We start from the raw sequence: 15,245 nt of genomic DNA on the forward strand, positions 1-15,245 counted from the left end.
TCTTTTATCATCAAAACAACCCACCTCTCGCTGATGTGTCAACCGGCAGTCATTGCCCTGGCCAGGCACCAGGCAGCTTGGGGCACAGGGCCAGCCTGGGTCCTGGGCACTGCCGAGTGTGGTGAGTGCCAGGTGCCGGCACAGACAGTGCCAGGTCTGGGCAGAAAGCGGCTTCAAGGCTCTGGGGTGTACCCGGAACTGTTCCCAGCACAAACAGGCAGCAAGGAGCTGCCCTCAGGAACCCCAGTCCCAAGGCCCCAGGAAACAGACGGAACTTTTTCTTCTTTCCTTTTTTGAGATGGCTCTTTACAAAGAATGTTTTCTGGTTCCCAGGTAAACACATATGATGCAATTGTAGCTGTTCTCTCCCCAAGTTCCCTCCTCAGGGGTTCAGCTGAGAGCATCGCAGCCCAGGAAGAACCAGAAGCTGATGAGGGCGGAGTGATGACCCTGCCAGGAGGGGCACGTCCAAACCCGCCCCTGCCACGAAGCGGGGACCAGGGTACAGCCTCACACACCCCTCCCAGCCGTGCAGCTGAGCACACCGTCCTGGCATATACCGACCGACAAACCGGCTGCTCCTCCCGGAACAGCCCATGGCTCAGCAGATGTCAGTCTGTCCCCTGGGAAGGGGTCTCCAGGTAACACAGCAACACTGCACTGCGGCCGGACAGCCCTTCACTGAGGTCACCACCCAGTCTCAGAGGCAGGCTCTCTGTCCCACGCCGCCCGCTCCTGGCGGGAGGCCAGCTCTCCAAGCCCCTGAAATGGGCCACTGAAACCCCCCTCTGCCTCCAGAGCCACATCGGAATGTGCACGTCACCTGAGTTTCCCGACACGTGGGCAGACACCGGACACTGCTGGGTGACCCAGGGCAGCATTAGTCATCACAGTGAGAAAGGGCCTCTTCTTTTAAAATCCCTTTCCAGCCTTCCGAGTAAGTCAGGAGAAGCGACTGGGGCCTTATCTGCCTTTTAGCTCCATCACTGCCCATCTCTGTTTATTGGGTGGGGCGGCCTCGGGCGCAAAGCTACAGCAGACAAATGAGCTCATGATGGGCGGGGCGCCCCAGTGCTACAATTTAGTCCGTGTTTCTTTTCGCAGCGCATACTTTTATAGTTACCTGCTATTTATTATAAGAGGTGATGATTTTGTAACTGCAGCCACGATGTCAAGTTTCTCTCGGAAACACATTTACTTAAGTAAAACTAAGCGAGTGGATTTAACGAACCATGTTTTAAAATAACATAATGGGTGGTGTTGGACGTAAGAAAACCGCAAAGGCGGTCTTTGAACTCTGAAAGCTGCTCTGGAAAGGCCAGATGCTACTGCTCAGAGGGTGGGGCCCGTCCTGGCCCGGGAGGCCCCTGTGCCACCTTCTCCTGAGAGCAGGGACCAGGCCTTGGTTGTCACAGTTCCCATTCCCGGGGTTGCACCCAGAGCGGCTTCTTTTAAAAGCTTCTTTTATTATAAAATAAAATGTCAATGCAGCAAACCACACAGACGTCTGGGTTCACGAGTTTTTCTAGACAAACACTCCATAAGCACCATCCAGGTCAAACACCAGAGCTGTCCAGCCACCCCAGGACCCCGTCGGGTGCATCACAGCCACAGCCCTGCCCGCCCTCCAGGATGAACCCCCAAAACGCTCACCTCCTCCTCTTTTATGGTTTCATCATCCACGCTGTATCCCCAGGGAACTGCCTGAGTTCTGCCCACTTGAAAACGTTCCCTTCAAGTCTCTTACTCTGCAGCCCTCTCCTTCCCTTCCTTTTTCTTACAATTTATCTGGAGCCCTGGTGTCTGACCCGGGAAGGGCTCTGGGACTAGCTAGGGCTCTGTCGCTTGCTGAGCAGGCAGGCTCGGCCCGTCTCCGGGCCCTAGCTCCATACCTGAAGATGGCACTGCCAGGCACCTCTCGGCTTGTCCTGAGGTTGCACAGGCCAGATGCCTGTACAACACCCGAATGTCTGGATTCCAGTGGGTCTGCGATACCCACTGGCAATTGCTAGGAACCATGAGGATCCCTACCAGATTCCACGCAGGAATGCACAACACGGCCAAGAAGGCAGGAAGAACAAAGCCTCTGGTAGTCAAATTGGGAATCACACAACATGTCGTTAGCGGACTTGCTAACAGATCTCAGGTCCTTCTTCAGCACCTACTCACTCTTGGTTTACACACATTTCTAACCATCTTATTCCTCTGGTTTCCTAGACAAGCGTGGACCCGAAGCAGAAACAAGTCTTTTTTTAAGAAAGGAAATAACTGACAACCAATCCAACAACAAGTTAAGAAAAGGAGTCTGGGGCCATTTAGTTCAGGGACAAACAGCCCTGCAGTGTTTCACGGTGTCACGGCAGCGTCATCCGTGGGAAACCACATGTGAGCTCGGGCAGGTTTCTTCATCTCTCTGAGCCTCAGCGTCTCCATCTGCAAAATGGGGATGCTAACAGAACTGACTGATAGGGCTGTTTGAAGGATTAAAGGAGATACATCAGGGGGCCAGATGGCTCAGTCTGTTAGGGAGCAAACGCTGAACAACAGGGTTGCTGGTTCGATTCCCACATGGGCCAGTGAGCTGCGCCCTCCACAACTAGACTGAAGACAACGAGCTGCCACTGAGCTTCCGGAGGGGCCGTGGGGTGGCTCAGTTGGTTAGAGCATGAGCTCTCAACAACAAGGTTGCCGGTTCAATTCCTGCATGGGATGGTGGGCTGCGCCCCCTGCAACTAAAGATTGAAAATGAAGACTGGACTTGGCGACTGGACTTGGAGCTGAGCTCTGCCCTCTGCAACTAGATTGAAGTCATTGGACTTGGAGCTGATGGGCCCTGGAGAAACACACTGTTCCCCAATATTCCCCAACAAAAAAAAAGAGGGGAAAAAAAAAGGGGCCGGAGTATAAAACATTAAAAAAGAAAACAAAGGAGATATGTCATTTTAAAAGCCCTTAATAAAATGTTTGTCATTATTAAAATTAATTGTAATGACCCAAGTCACCAGGAAAAAGGTTAAATTATTTCTTATTTAGACTTCAAGGTTGCAAGTCATTATGTGTGCATATGTGTGTGTGTGTGTGCATGTGTGTGCGTGCATCTGTGTATGTATGTGTGTGTGTGTGTGTGTGTATGTTCATATGTGTGTATGAGATGCATTTTGGAAAGATTTCCACTGAATGTGGTACTATTCCCAGAGGTCTGGTGCTTAGAGGGACAAGCTGCCCCTGTCAGTGACAGCCCCCCATGGCCCGAAGGAGGGGCTCCCCGAGGGCCACACAACCTGCGGGGTTATTTGTGCTCCAGCAGTCCGGCTGAGGCCAGGCCGGTGGCTTGAGGCTCCAGGCTCGGTCTGGGAAGTGACGAATGGCCACGTCGGGGGGAACAGGCACCCTGGAGATAAACAGCATGTTCCTTGTGCTTTCAAGATTTAAAAATAAACTGAAAAGCAGACACAGTTTAAACATAATAAACAGGGCAGAGGGACAGTCATTTGCCTGTGTCTTCATCCTGTCATTTGCTAAATGGTGGTTTAAAAACTGACCACAAGCCTGGCTGCAGCTCCTTCGGACATCAGCACGAGCTGGCGGAGCCCCCAGCAGGGTCGGTGGCGGCCCCAAGTGGGGAAGCTCCCAAGGAACCCACTTGGTGGCACCAAGACTGAGGGATGGATACCCCCTCTGCACGGAAGGAGCCCCCACCTTTTTTAAACTGCATTTGGAGTTCTCAGGAGTGCTCAGGGGAGGGGAGGCGCCACGTCGGAACCCACATCAAGTCAGGCTGCCTGTTACTCCTGGGGTCCCCTTCTTCCTACAGTACGATCCGCACTGCCTCACCAGGGATGGCCCACAGCGGGCACCTGTCAAGTCTGGTAACAGCCAGGGGCAAGGACCCCTGGGGGGGCCCCAGCTGGCATTCTGGAGTGCAGGCCAGGAGCTCAGACTCGGCCGGCTCTCAGGACACAGCACACAGGTGCTGGCACAGAAAGGCCTGTGAGCTTTGGAGCAAGTGGTCCACTGGGCAGCGTCCCCGCTCTCCACCAGCCTGAAGGAAAGGCCACATTTGGTTTTCAACGGGCCACTGGGGAGGGGGCATTTGCTAGACAGGACTGGAGGGCAACGGGGATGAGGAAGAAGATCTGGGCCTGCGATGCCGGACCGAGAACGGGCAGCCCTGCGAGGGGCGTGGGCCCATGAACAGCAGGACCTGACGGCAGAAAGATGGCTCGTCTGACCGGAGCAGACCCGGGAAGTCCGGCTGCGGGACTGCGTGAGTCGTGTACGCTGCGGGCCTCTAGGCTCCATCCCAGGTCCTGGCGTAGGAAATGCTGCTGAGCCAGGGTGCCTGGGCAGGTATAAAACAGTCAAGTTCGAGGAACTGAAATCTGAAAGCATTTCCACACATTCATGGGGACGAAAGAAAGCCTCTGCCCACATCCATATTTTACTCCTTGCAAATGTCTGGTCCTCAAGGAACATAAAGACAGAATCACAGCCTGCAGATCCACTGATGGGTCTTCCTGCCGTGTGTGCGGGATGCCTGTGGGGAGACCTGGGATAAGGTCGCTCCCTTACGCACTGTGACGAGATGAACTGAGTCCAGCTCATGTACTGACGTTCTAACTCCCAGGACCTCAGAATGTCACTGGATGAAGACAGGGTCTTTAAAGAGCTAATCAAGGTAAAATGAGGTCATTGTAGTGGGATGTAATCTAATATAACTGGTGTCCTTATAAGAGGAGATCAGGACACAGACGCGCACAGAGGGACGACCGTGTGGGGACACGGGGAGAAGACGGCCGTCTACACGCCGAGGACAGAGGCCTCAGAACCAGCCCTGCCAACACCTGGCTCTCGGACTCCAGCCTCCAGGACTGGGGACAGCGAGTGTCTGTTGTTTAAGTCCCCTGCTCTGTGGGACTTTGTCACAGCAGCTGACTGATAGGCTTACACAGGCAGGCCTCCCTGAGACGCTGTGTCAGCACCATATACCCTTGGGAGAAGGGGACATCTCTCTGGTCACACCCAGAGGAATGGGGGAGACGAGGTTCTTCTCCCAGGACGGACGGCCAGCACGGGGGCTCCAATCCTGCCTGGGCCACTTCCCAGCTGGGTGCTGTCACCCTGGGTGCTGTCTCCAGCGTGGCCCAGCGCACCATGTCATTGATGGGCTCTGCACCCATGCCCTGGGGGACCAGACAACCAGGCAGCAGCTCCTGACAACAGTTCTGCTTCCACCCAACAAGTGAGTGCAAATACCGAGGTGTGGGACTTGGCCATATGCACCCCTCCGGGCCTGCCTATGACACGGCGGCCTGTGTGTTTTCAACCTGGGACCACTGCGCTCTAACTCGCTCTGAGCAGAACCTGCAGAAGCGTCAGCCAGACCCCACCCTGGACCCCTGCTGTCTCAGGTTCAGCCTAGTTTTTTCAGCTTTACCAAGGAATAAAATAAATTGTGAGATATTTAAAGCGTGTACGAGGCGATGCTTTGATGTACGTACACCTGTGAAAAGACTCCCTCCACCGGCTTAGTGAGCACGTCCCTCACCTGGGTGAGAACATTTCAATTCTGCTCTCCTAGTATATTTCAATTATCCAATACGGTGTCACCCACTCTAGTCACCCTGTTATAGATGCTTTTTGTTTTTAAACAACAAATGAGAGACCGCTGGGGGACCCTGGCAAACACCTCTGTGTCATGTGCCCTTGGGAGCAGCTGTTCTGCTCGTAGCTCAGACACTTCTCTCTCGGGGGGAGGCGAGAGCCTGTGATCTCTCCCAAGGACAGAGGACAGATGCAGTGAGCGCGTGGGCCTCCAAGGCCAGGACAGTCCATGGACTTGCTAAGAAAGTTCTTCTTGACCCTAGATAGCACCTTGATCCCAGGAGACATGGCCCCTGCCTAACCCCCCTGGGCCCGAGTCCTGGAAACAGACCCCTGTGCACGAAGCTCTGTTACTTTAGCTCCACACTCACGGCGTCCTTCTCCCCCATCTGCTTAGGGAAAGGCCGACTCCCCCCCACGTGTGCCGGGGCGTCAACGGCCACCGTTGGCCACATCCACTTGTGCACCCTGGGACCCCAAAACCCCCACTGCAGGCCGACACCGCAGAGGAGCAGCTAGCCACGTGCACCAGGAATAAAATGCAAACTCCCTGAATGCGCAGGAGAAGGGGCACACGCTGTGACATGTTTATGTAAAGTGAGGAAAACGAAAGAGCACGAGTCGCTCAGAACCGCACGACACGAAAGAAGCTGTGTTTCTGCAATGTGTCTGCCACTCCTAAATGATGAGGCACAAGAAGGGAGACGAACGGAATATCAGCGGTCATGTCACATCTGTACCCAAGCCAAGGGAGCCTGCATTTGTTTGTGGCTTCATCCATATATAGTAAAAGCACAAACACAGGCCTGGGAACATGGGCTTGGAAACCCTCCGGGAAGGAGGGTGACATGGAGGCGCAGGGCGGGTGCTCAGGGGTGCCCGGGAGCTTTCGGCTCAGAGACCTGAAGCAGAAACAGCCAGAGGTCACGGCCCTGACAAAGTGAGATCGGCTTTATTCTTTCGAGTGGTTCCTGTGTTTAGATCTTTCACAGCCACTAATCATTAATCACACTTTTAATTAGTGACAAAGAGATGGTCTCTTCCTGCTCAAAGAGCTTAGTGGCTTGATGGAGCATAAACCAGACCCTGGGCCAGTGGGATCCAGCACTCACTGTAGGGCAGCTCTGTGAAGGCCCATTTCACAGATGAGAAAACTGAGGCCTGAAGTTTACAGGACTTGCTCAGGGCCCCTTGGCTAGTGAAGTGTCTGAACTGAGGGCATTCCTGCCTGGTTTGCAGACTGCTGAGCCATATTCTAACTACCACCTCTGGGCATCCATGGGGTCACAGGGTCACTTCATGGAGTCCCCACAGGAAGACAGGAGCCCTTCTCCTGGGGCCCTGTTATAGTTATAGACCAGGGCATCCGGCTTAATGAGTTCCAGAGAGCTGCCTGCCTCTGCATAAACATAACACCCAAACCAAACAAACAGCAGCTGCAGCAGCTCACTGACCCACCAGGAAAAACAAGTGACATTTCCCCAGCAAGTGGAAAGGAGGAGCAGGCTCAGGCAGCAAGTATCAGAAATTGGCAGCAGCAGGAGACCCACCCATAAGAAGCAGGGAAAAGGCCAAGAAGGGTGAGGCAGGCTCACGCAAGGTCACCCTGAAGAGACAGCCTCCACAGAGAAGGTGCTGGACTAGCAGCCGAGCTCTCCAAATGTCTGGTACGCCCCACATGCCCACTAAGTGCCACCCCAGTATGGGTGCTGAGTCAGCACACCAAACAGACTGGGAGGAAGGGTGATCCAGGCCAGGGAACAGCATATGCTAAGGCACAGAGGAACAGGCCAGGACCCAAAGCCAGGGTGGCTCCACCCTTGTCACCCAGAGGTTCATATCAGAGTGAGCCCTGGTAAACTGGGAGAGCTGAGCAGAGGACAAGGCCCTGCGCCAGGATTGAGGCACTCACTGCCTTCTGCTCAGAAGAAGGACAAATCAGCCCAGCCTGTCCTGCCAGGGGCAGCAGGAAGTTTCTCCTGCAGGATGGGCACTGGCTGTGCTGATGGTGGGTACCCACCGCCAGGGAGGGTCTGTATTGGACAGAAAGCTGCAGGGTGGCACACAGGGCAGGGCTGTGAGGGTGGGATGCCAGCAGCTGGCGGCCTCATACCTGCTGCATATGCCCTCAACTTGAGGTCCTGGAGCAGAGCCCCTTTGCTCCCTTGCAGGAGACTGGCTGGGCTGGAGTGGTGAGGGCTCCCTTCAAAGTGGGCTGCTCTGTCCCTCTGCTCCAGGACAAGGGGGTGGAGGATGCCACGAGGTGGCCCGCGGTTCTACAGGGTGCTTATGCTAGGCTGGTGCAGGGGGGCGGCCTGCTTTCCGGGTCTGGAAAGCCCTCTCGCTGTCCCACTCAGGACCGCAGGAAGGCAGGGGGAGGGAAAGCGGGTGTTCTCTCCAGCAGCAGGCTGGACTTGCCGCCGACACAGGCCAACAGATGAGGCAGCTTTAGAGACACCAAGGAAACTGTCAGGGTCACGTGTGGGTGCCTGAGAGGGCGGAGCTAAGGGGAGACAGATTTCCAATCACTCAGTCTCGTGGCTTTCAAACTCTTTAAAATTAGGGGAAACCTTTTTCCATATAAAACTTGACGTGTATCTTCAGGATACAACACAGCTGGAAGGGCAGGCGCTGGGGACCCCAGGCTTCTGGAGAACCCTGGTCTCACGCAATGAGTAGGGGCCCTGAGCTTCCTTGCTTCTCCCCACGCCCCTGCTCCGGGGTGCGGCCAGGGGTGTGGAACACAGGATGTCAGGAGTCGGGGAGCCTTAGGTGGGGCCTTACAGCTGGGGAGACTGAGGCACAGTGAGGGCAGCACAGTGACCCTGCCATTCTTTCCGGGGGGAGTCGGGCAGACCCTGTGAGCTCTGGGCTGACCTCGACCTTCAGTTTGTATTTGGGAGGGGCAGCAGGACGGCTCAGGTGGGAGCTTACACGTGCTCTGAGGCCAGAGAACGAAACACGAGGGTGTGCAGAGGCTCCGTGGGGGCCCTTCCTGGGGCTCAGTGTTCACCCAGGAGGCTGGGAGTTCTAAAGGTCAGATGGGGGTGGAGCTCGCAGTCCTGGGGGTGGGGGTGGGGTCCTCACTACACCTGTGGCTCATGTTTGGGCTTTAATGCAAAGTCCCAGCTCCCGCTCCCCTCCCCAGCACCCTTGAGGCCCAGCCGTGCACCTGGCCTTGGGCTAAGGAGGAGGTCTGGTTCCTGAGCCACAAGGAGCTATGCCAGAGTCACCAGCCTGTTGCTGACGCCCACCCAATGCATACGTGAGGACAGCTGATGACTTCTCATGGGGCTGCGGTGGCCTGATGTACAGACAGGGAAATGCAGGTGGAGGAGGTAAAGGACCCACGAGCCATCTTCCCTGGCCAGGCCTCCAGATCCCCTGTGAGCCGGGACACCACCAACCCCCGGGCCCTGGCCCAGCCTCGCTCCCATCCTCCAGCCCCAGATCTATACGAGGGCACTGGGGGCCCAGCTCAGCACAGGACCAGCTGGCAGGGGTCCGGGCTCTTCTCCAGCAGCTGACTATGCAGGAGAGCCTGTCCTGTTCCTCGGGGGATGGCTGCGTGCTCCCCCAGAGACCTCAGGGAGGGCCTCGTTCAAGGGCCCATTGCAGAGATGTGGAAACAGGGCTCCTGAGCCACAAGAGCTCTGACCACGCCCTCCCTGGCCACGCCCTCCCTGGCCACGCCCTCCCTGGCCACAGCCATCCCTGGCCACGTTCTCAGGGCCCTGCACCACAGGTGGCCACGTCCACCTTTAGGTTCCACCTGGCAGGGGTGGGACTCCCCCCACCCCCGCCCCTGTCTCCCACGGTTGGGGTGAGGCTCTCACAACCCCATGGCCCATGGGAGGACCAGGTTGGCAAGGGCCCCCAGGCCCTGGGGCATCATCCCAAGGGTGACTGGGAACAGGTGGCAAACGAGAAGACTATGACACGCCCCTCCCCCCAGTCCAATGAGGTCGGAACGCTTGCTGCCTCTGTTCTCAGAAAGCAGCAGAGGCATAACAACCAACATTCCACAGACACAGCAATAAGTCAGGACAAACGGCCTCTCCCCTGGGCTCTCTGACCCCGGGAATGTCCCGCCGGTTCCCCTGGTGATGGTTCAAGCCCTCCGAGTCAGCGAGTCCGTGGACCTCAGCCCCGCTCTGGGCTGCATCCAGCTGCATTTGCGTGACTCCTGACTGGGGGTGGGGTGGGAACCTGGTCTTCCTATCCCAGCTGCTCAGGCGCCCACTGGTCACCCCTTTGGCCCCCTCCTCTGGCCTCCTGGGGAAGGGGCTCTTCCACGACGACGATGGAAGGCAGAACGTACAGCCACCAGAAGCCGACCTGGCAGATGGCGAAGCAGCAGCATGTCTAGTACCACCCGAGACCCCGGCCCTTTAAGTGACTATACGCTGCATTCATCCCAATAGACTGGCATACAAATCCTTCCGCCACCGCACCGCGGTGAACTGGCCGCGCAGCCGCGGGCTCATCAATGGACCCTCTGCCGTATTCACCCCAATAGGCGGGCATCAGATAACCTGCCCCTCCGCAGCACAGCCAAGGGTGCTCCCCCACCTCCCCATCCTGTCCTTCCCCGACTGCACAGCCCTGGTCTCCTAAGCGACCTCCCCACGCCACCGCCATATTCACCCCAATAGGTGGGCACACCAGTGCCGCCTCCTCGCTCCCTCCCAATGGCGAAGAACACCCTTCCCTGCGAGGAAGCTGCTGAAAACCGATGTGACTGTTGGCCCAGCCAGCGAGGGAAGGGACAAAGGCGCAGCCCCTGCCTGCTGGCAGCAGAGGACAGGGAAGCCGCGCTCCCTCCTGGCCCTGGGCCTGGCCCATCTCCTCCTGCCAGCCATGGCCTCCCTCTGCCTTCCTAGGGACTTACCTGTCTCTGACAGCACAGCGTGGCCTACACCTGGTTTCCAAATTCCCGGGGCCTTGGACAAGGGCAAGTGACCACTGGCTGGTCACAGGGGCAGCCTGGCCAGCGGCTGTGGGATGGGGTGTCCCCAAATTTCCTCCCCATGTTCTCATTAAGCTTGTAAAAACCTGTATGCACTACTGGGCAGGTGTCTTTCAGTTGTGGGCCTTCCCCTGCAGCCTTTCAGCCCCCAGGGTCAGGGCTGGGAATTTGGCCCACCTCCACTCACCAGATGAAATGTCACGCACTCCTCCCAGGTTAGCCACGTTGCACACTCTTTTTCTAATTCAGGAAGGACAGGACCGTGGGAAGGGTTGCAATGGGTCCTCCGCTGGAGGGAATGAGCTGGGCGGGTCTCCTGGGAGCTGGTGGAGGGAGATGTGGGAGGGGGCATCCAGTCTGAAGCCACTGACTTCCGTGGGCGAAGACAATTCTGCGGCTTCACGTGAGCCCAGAGCACCTACTACGTGAGCCCCGAGCACCTACTACGTGAGCCCCGAGCACCTACTACGTGAGCCCAGAGCACCTACTACGTACGCGCCAGGCCCCAGGGACCAGCCCTGAGCAGACATTCAGGCAACACGTTAACAATGACCACTTGTGCCAATAGCGCCTGCTGTGGGGCCCGGCTCTGCTCCAGCTGCTTTCTCCATATTCAATCTTTGAATTACAGAGGGAGATAATTTCAGATATGGATCAATGCTCCTGAGGAAACAAAACACAGCGACCTCAGAATTGGCACTTTCGTCAGGCACAGAGGGTCTCTCAGAGAAGTGACATCGGAGCTGAGCTCTGAATTAGCGCCCTAGACAGAGGGTACATGGAGTGCAAAGGCCCCGGGGTAGGAAAAGCGGGTTTGGGGCTGGATGTCCACCAGCAGGAGCTTGGAGGTGGGACAGCTGACAGGTGGGCAGAGACCAGGGTGCGCAGGGCCTTGTGGGGCATGGAAAGGAGTCAGGAATTATTCTGAGATCAGTGAGAATCACGAAGGACTCTTAAGTGGGTAAGTTATGTGATGTGGTTTATATTTTTAAAGATCATGCTGGCTGCTGGCTGGAGAAGGACCAGAAGGGGCCAGATTGGAGAGCCTGTTGGATGGCTAGTATGGTCCTGCAGGCAAAAGCTGCAGGAGGCTGCAGGAGAAGAGTGGATGTGAGGCAGGCTTGGGACGCTGGGTGAAGCACTGGCCCTGAGGGTGCACCAGATCCCTTAGAGCTGGCCAAGCAGGCTCGCGCCCTGAGCAATGGGGACTGTCCCTCACTGGCTCCACGACCCAGATAACCTTGGCAATTCTCTGCTGACCCTGCACCTCCCCAGGGGCCTGGCCAGGTGGTTTCAAGGCCCCTCCCACTGGCCACCAAGCACCGCCTTCTCGCATCCCTCAGGTCTGTGATCCTGGTTACAGAGGTTCCTTACTTGGGGGCCTTTGAAGCATATCCAGGCCGCCCCCCATCTCAGTCCTGTGACACTCCTTCCCTTGAGTGGCTTATTCCTCAGCTACTGGGCTGGACAAAGAGCTCAAAGCCAGGGGGAGTCAGTGTTGTGTCTGCCCCATGCCTCTCTCCGCCCCCTCGCCACGCCCCAAGACTTGGCGTTCCATCAGGTAGGTCCTGAGCACACAGCTGGGTTCATGCCCTTGGCCAAGACACCAGCACCAGCCAACTTCACAGCCTGTGCACACGCTCCCAGGGGCCCTGGCCAGGAACAACTGCGATGCTAAGAAAACAGCAAGATCCAAAGTCTGACTTTGCGCTGGACCGACCACACCGTCCCCTGAGCAGCTCCACTACCTGCTCACTACCTCCCAGTGAGCAGCCAGCACGGTGAAAGGTACAATGGGCCAGGGCGGAGGCCAGCTGCAAACCCTCAGAGAGCTCACCCTCCCCTCGTAAGCTGTTTCCTCAACCCATAGGTTCGGTGGGTCATGGGGCAAATCTGGGAGCAAAGCAAGACTCTGTTCTTTTGTGACGACCGACCATGAGGGGCACAAGAACCTCCCAAGGCAGCACACCTGCGGGAGGTTGCAGCCTGTCCTTCTGCACCACCCCACACCTGGCCCCCAACACACGATGTTGCCCACCTGGCTCCTCTGCCACCCCCAAAAACAGCCAGGCAGTTCCACCCACCTGTCTGGGGACCCTGTTGTGGGAACAGCACCTGACAGCTCCCTTCATGTCAAAATGACCGGGGCCCTTTGGGCACGCACTCTGTCCCCCTCAGTTCTCTACAGCCCCCTGTCCCAGTCGGAGCTTCGAGGGGGTCAGGCCTCACCCGTATCACCGTGAGCTGGGTCTGCAGTTTCTCAGCTCAACACCTGTCCCTTGAACAACGTATGAGAATGGGGGTGGGGCAAGCTTCTGTCACCTTGGGTGTGTTCTCCTCCACCTGTACACTGTGTGTGTACGGGCGCCAACGCGGCTTTAACACAGAATCAGCAGAAAGCACAAGTCCCCACAACAGCTGCCAAAGACACACTACAGTCTTCAAACCACTGTCTCATCACGGAGCTTTTCCTCCCTCCCTCACGTGTAGCATGTCAGATTACTATTACTGCTCAGGAAGCTTCCAGGAGGAGAGATTTCTGGAGAGAAATTGATCGGGGACACGCTCAGCATAGTAAATGCCCCCCGAAGGGGGGAGGGGCTGCATTCCTATTCTGTATGGGGCCAGAGAGGACCTTGAACAAGGACTTGACCCATTCACAGCCCAATTCGGGCCAGCTGACCCCCAGGCCCAGGGAGGAGGAGCCTCTGCTTGGCATCCAGGAGATACTGCCCAGGGCTCAACATCTGCAAGCAGTGTCCCCAAGACAAGGCCCTCGCCTGGCCCATCTGCTTTGTCACCTTTTCTACACACAGCCTGGCAAGGCAGACCAGACAGACACACTGGGCGCTTGCCTCCCTGGCACCCTGGGCCTGCCCCGCACACGTGCAGGCAGACAAAAGGATCCGCAGATCTGGAGCTCAAAGCTTGAAGGGGAGCCAGCAGACGCCCCTGAACTGCCTGCTGCCTGCAAAGCTTGTCAAGTTCAAGGAACCACCAGGCCACACAACCACGGAAGTGGGGTAAAAAGGCAGTGGCAGAGCACTCAGCCAGCTACTGCGGAGGGCAGGGTTTCTGCTGTCTGGGCCCTGCATCCCCCTGGGGTACACAAATCCAAGGGCATACGTGCCCAACCCGAGTGCCCACATCCCGTCCTGGTGGCTGTACCGGGGGAACAATCATAGAGGTACGCCTGTAAAAGGCATCTGGAAGGGGCTCAGGCAGATGAGAGACACACATATCAATTATCCCTTGTGTAGAGAGAGTAGCAAGCGAGTAAAACCTCCAGATGACAAAAGAGCAGAAATCCAACTAGCTGCTTCGGCAAGGCCAGGCCTGGCCCAGTCCTAGGGTGGGTGAGGTGCAGAGAAGCCCACCTCATTCCTGGAAGGACCTGTCCACACCCCCAGCCAGCTGCTGACAGCAGACAGCCCAGCGGAGGAGGGAGGGAGGCCAGGGCACTGCTTGGGGTCCCAGGCTGGGGAGTGCCCCCAGGGGCCACTGACTGCCCCAACAGCGTGTCCCACGCTCCACTAACCTCCAGGAATGCTCAAGTGCACAGGACCCTCCTGTAAACTCATGTCCCCAGAGCAATTCCTGAGGCTCCAAATCTGTAGAGGGTCAGTGGCCTAAGAGATGGACGCTGTGGCTGCTGGGCGAGGGCAAGAGTCCTCCCCTCAGCCCACGCAGGCTCTCTCTGTGGACCCAGACAGAGCCGCTCTCAACTAGCCCGGATCGCAGGCCCGGTCCAAACGCAGCAGCCCCACTCCTCCGCCCCGCCCCCTCGCACACGCCTCCCTGCTGGACCCCGGGGTCAGCTCCTCTGGGGCACAGACCTGGCTACTCGAGGCCGACGACCCGGTCACACCTTCAAGTCCCTGCTCCTTCAAGCCGCACCAAGTGGGGAGCCGGGCTGCGCGCGCCGCTCCCACACCAGGGCCCCACCCGCGTCCCAACCCGCCCTCGCCTGGGACGGTCCCCGCGCCACCCCGGGCTCCTGGCGCGACAGGCCGGGGCCGAGTCCCGCAGCGCCAGCCACTGTCGCGGTCCGCGGGGCTGCGTCCCAGTCCCTGGGGTCCGGGCGCTGAGGCGCGGGGCTCCCCTTGATCCCCGGAGTTGGCCACCAGCGGCCCTCTGGACGCTCCGGGCCCTTTCCGCCTCGGCCTCTCCGGACCCCTCTCCAGGCCCCTGCCAGGTCCCTCCCGGATCCCTCCGGCCCCCTTCCCGGGCATCCCCGCCCGCCGCGCTCCTACCGTGCGGTGAGCTCGGGGCGCTGGGCCCGGCGCGCGGGGGCTCAGCTGGCGGCGCGGCCGGACTGCAGGAAATGCCAGAAGACTGAAACAAGCGCGTTAGCGGAGGGAGGGAGAGAGCGGGCAGGCGGGAGGCGGAGGAGAGCTGAGGGAGGAGGGCGCGGCGGCCGCAAAACCCGGGCGGGATCAGCCGCGCCGGAGCGGGCGCTCCAGGGACCCCATTCCCTGGGGGCAGCTGACCTGTCCTCACCCCCCTTTCCCTGGCGCGCTCTGGAGCTCACGCACACCGAGAAGGGCATGCGGAGGTGGCCACAGGGCGGTTGGGGACACTCCCCTGTAAAAGGGCAGGAGGCTGGGCGGGGCAAGTGGTGGCCCGTGGAATCAGCCTCTAGGGGTTCTCATATTTAGAGGTGCAGGAGAGT

General features: G+C 58.1%; 1 protein-coding gene across 6 annotated transcripts in view; it reads right to left on the minus strand.

Annotated features, from left to right (window-relative positions):
* Positions 1-15,034, minus strand: part of LOC117030751 (oxysterol-binding protein-related protein 5) — a 56,739-nt gene extending 41,705 nt beyond the window's left edge. For 2 of the 6 annotated variants that reach the window (XM_033120975.1, XM_033120973.1), the window contains exon 1: positions 14,827-15,034. Coding sequence is in view for 1 of the 6 variants with exons in the window: in XM_033120972.1 (XP_032976863.1) it covers positions 10,761-10,925 (165 nt within the window). In the remaining 5 variants the exon portion in view is untranslated. Of the gene's footprint in view, positions 1-24; positions 488-823; positions 959-10,760; positions 10,941-14,826 lie in introns of those variants that run through there. The other 4 variants (XM_033120971.1, XM_033120972.1, XM_033120976.1 and 1 more) reach the window with 4 other exon arrangements.
* Positions 15,035-15,245: the final 211 nt, after the last annotated feature.

The sequence above is a fragment of the Rhinolophus ferrumequinum genome, chromosome 11 (genome assembly GCF_004115265.2).
Source record: "Rhinolophus ferrumequinum isolate MPI-CBG mRhiFer1 chromosome 11, mRhiFer1_v1.p, whole genome shotgun sequence".
Classification (NCBI taxonomy): Eukaryota; Metazoa; Chordata; class Mammalia; order Chiroptera; family Rhinolophidae; genus Rhinolophus; species Rhinolophus ferrumequinum.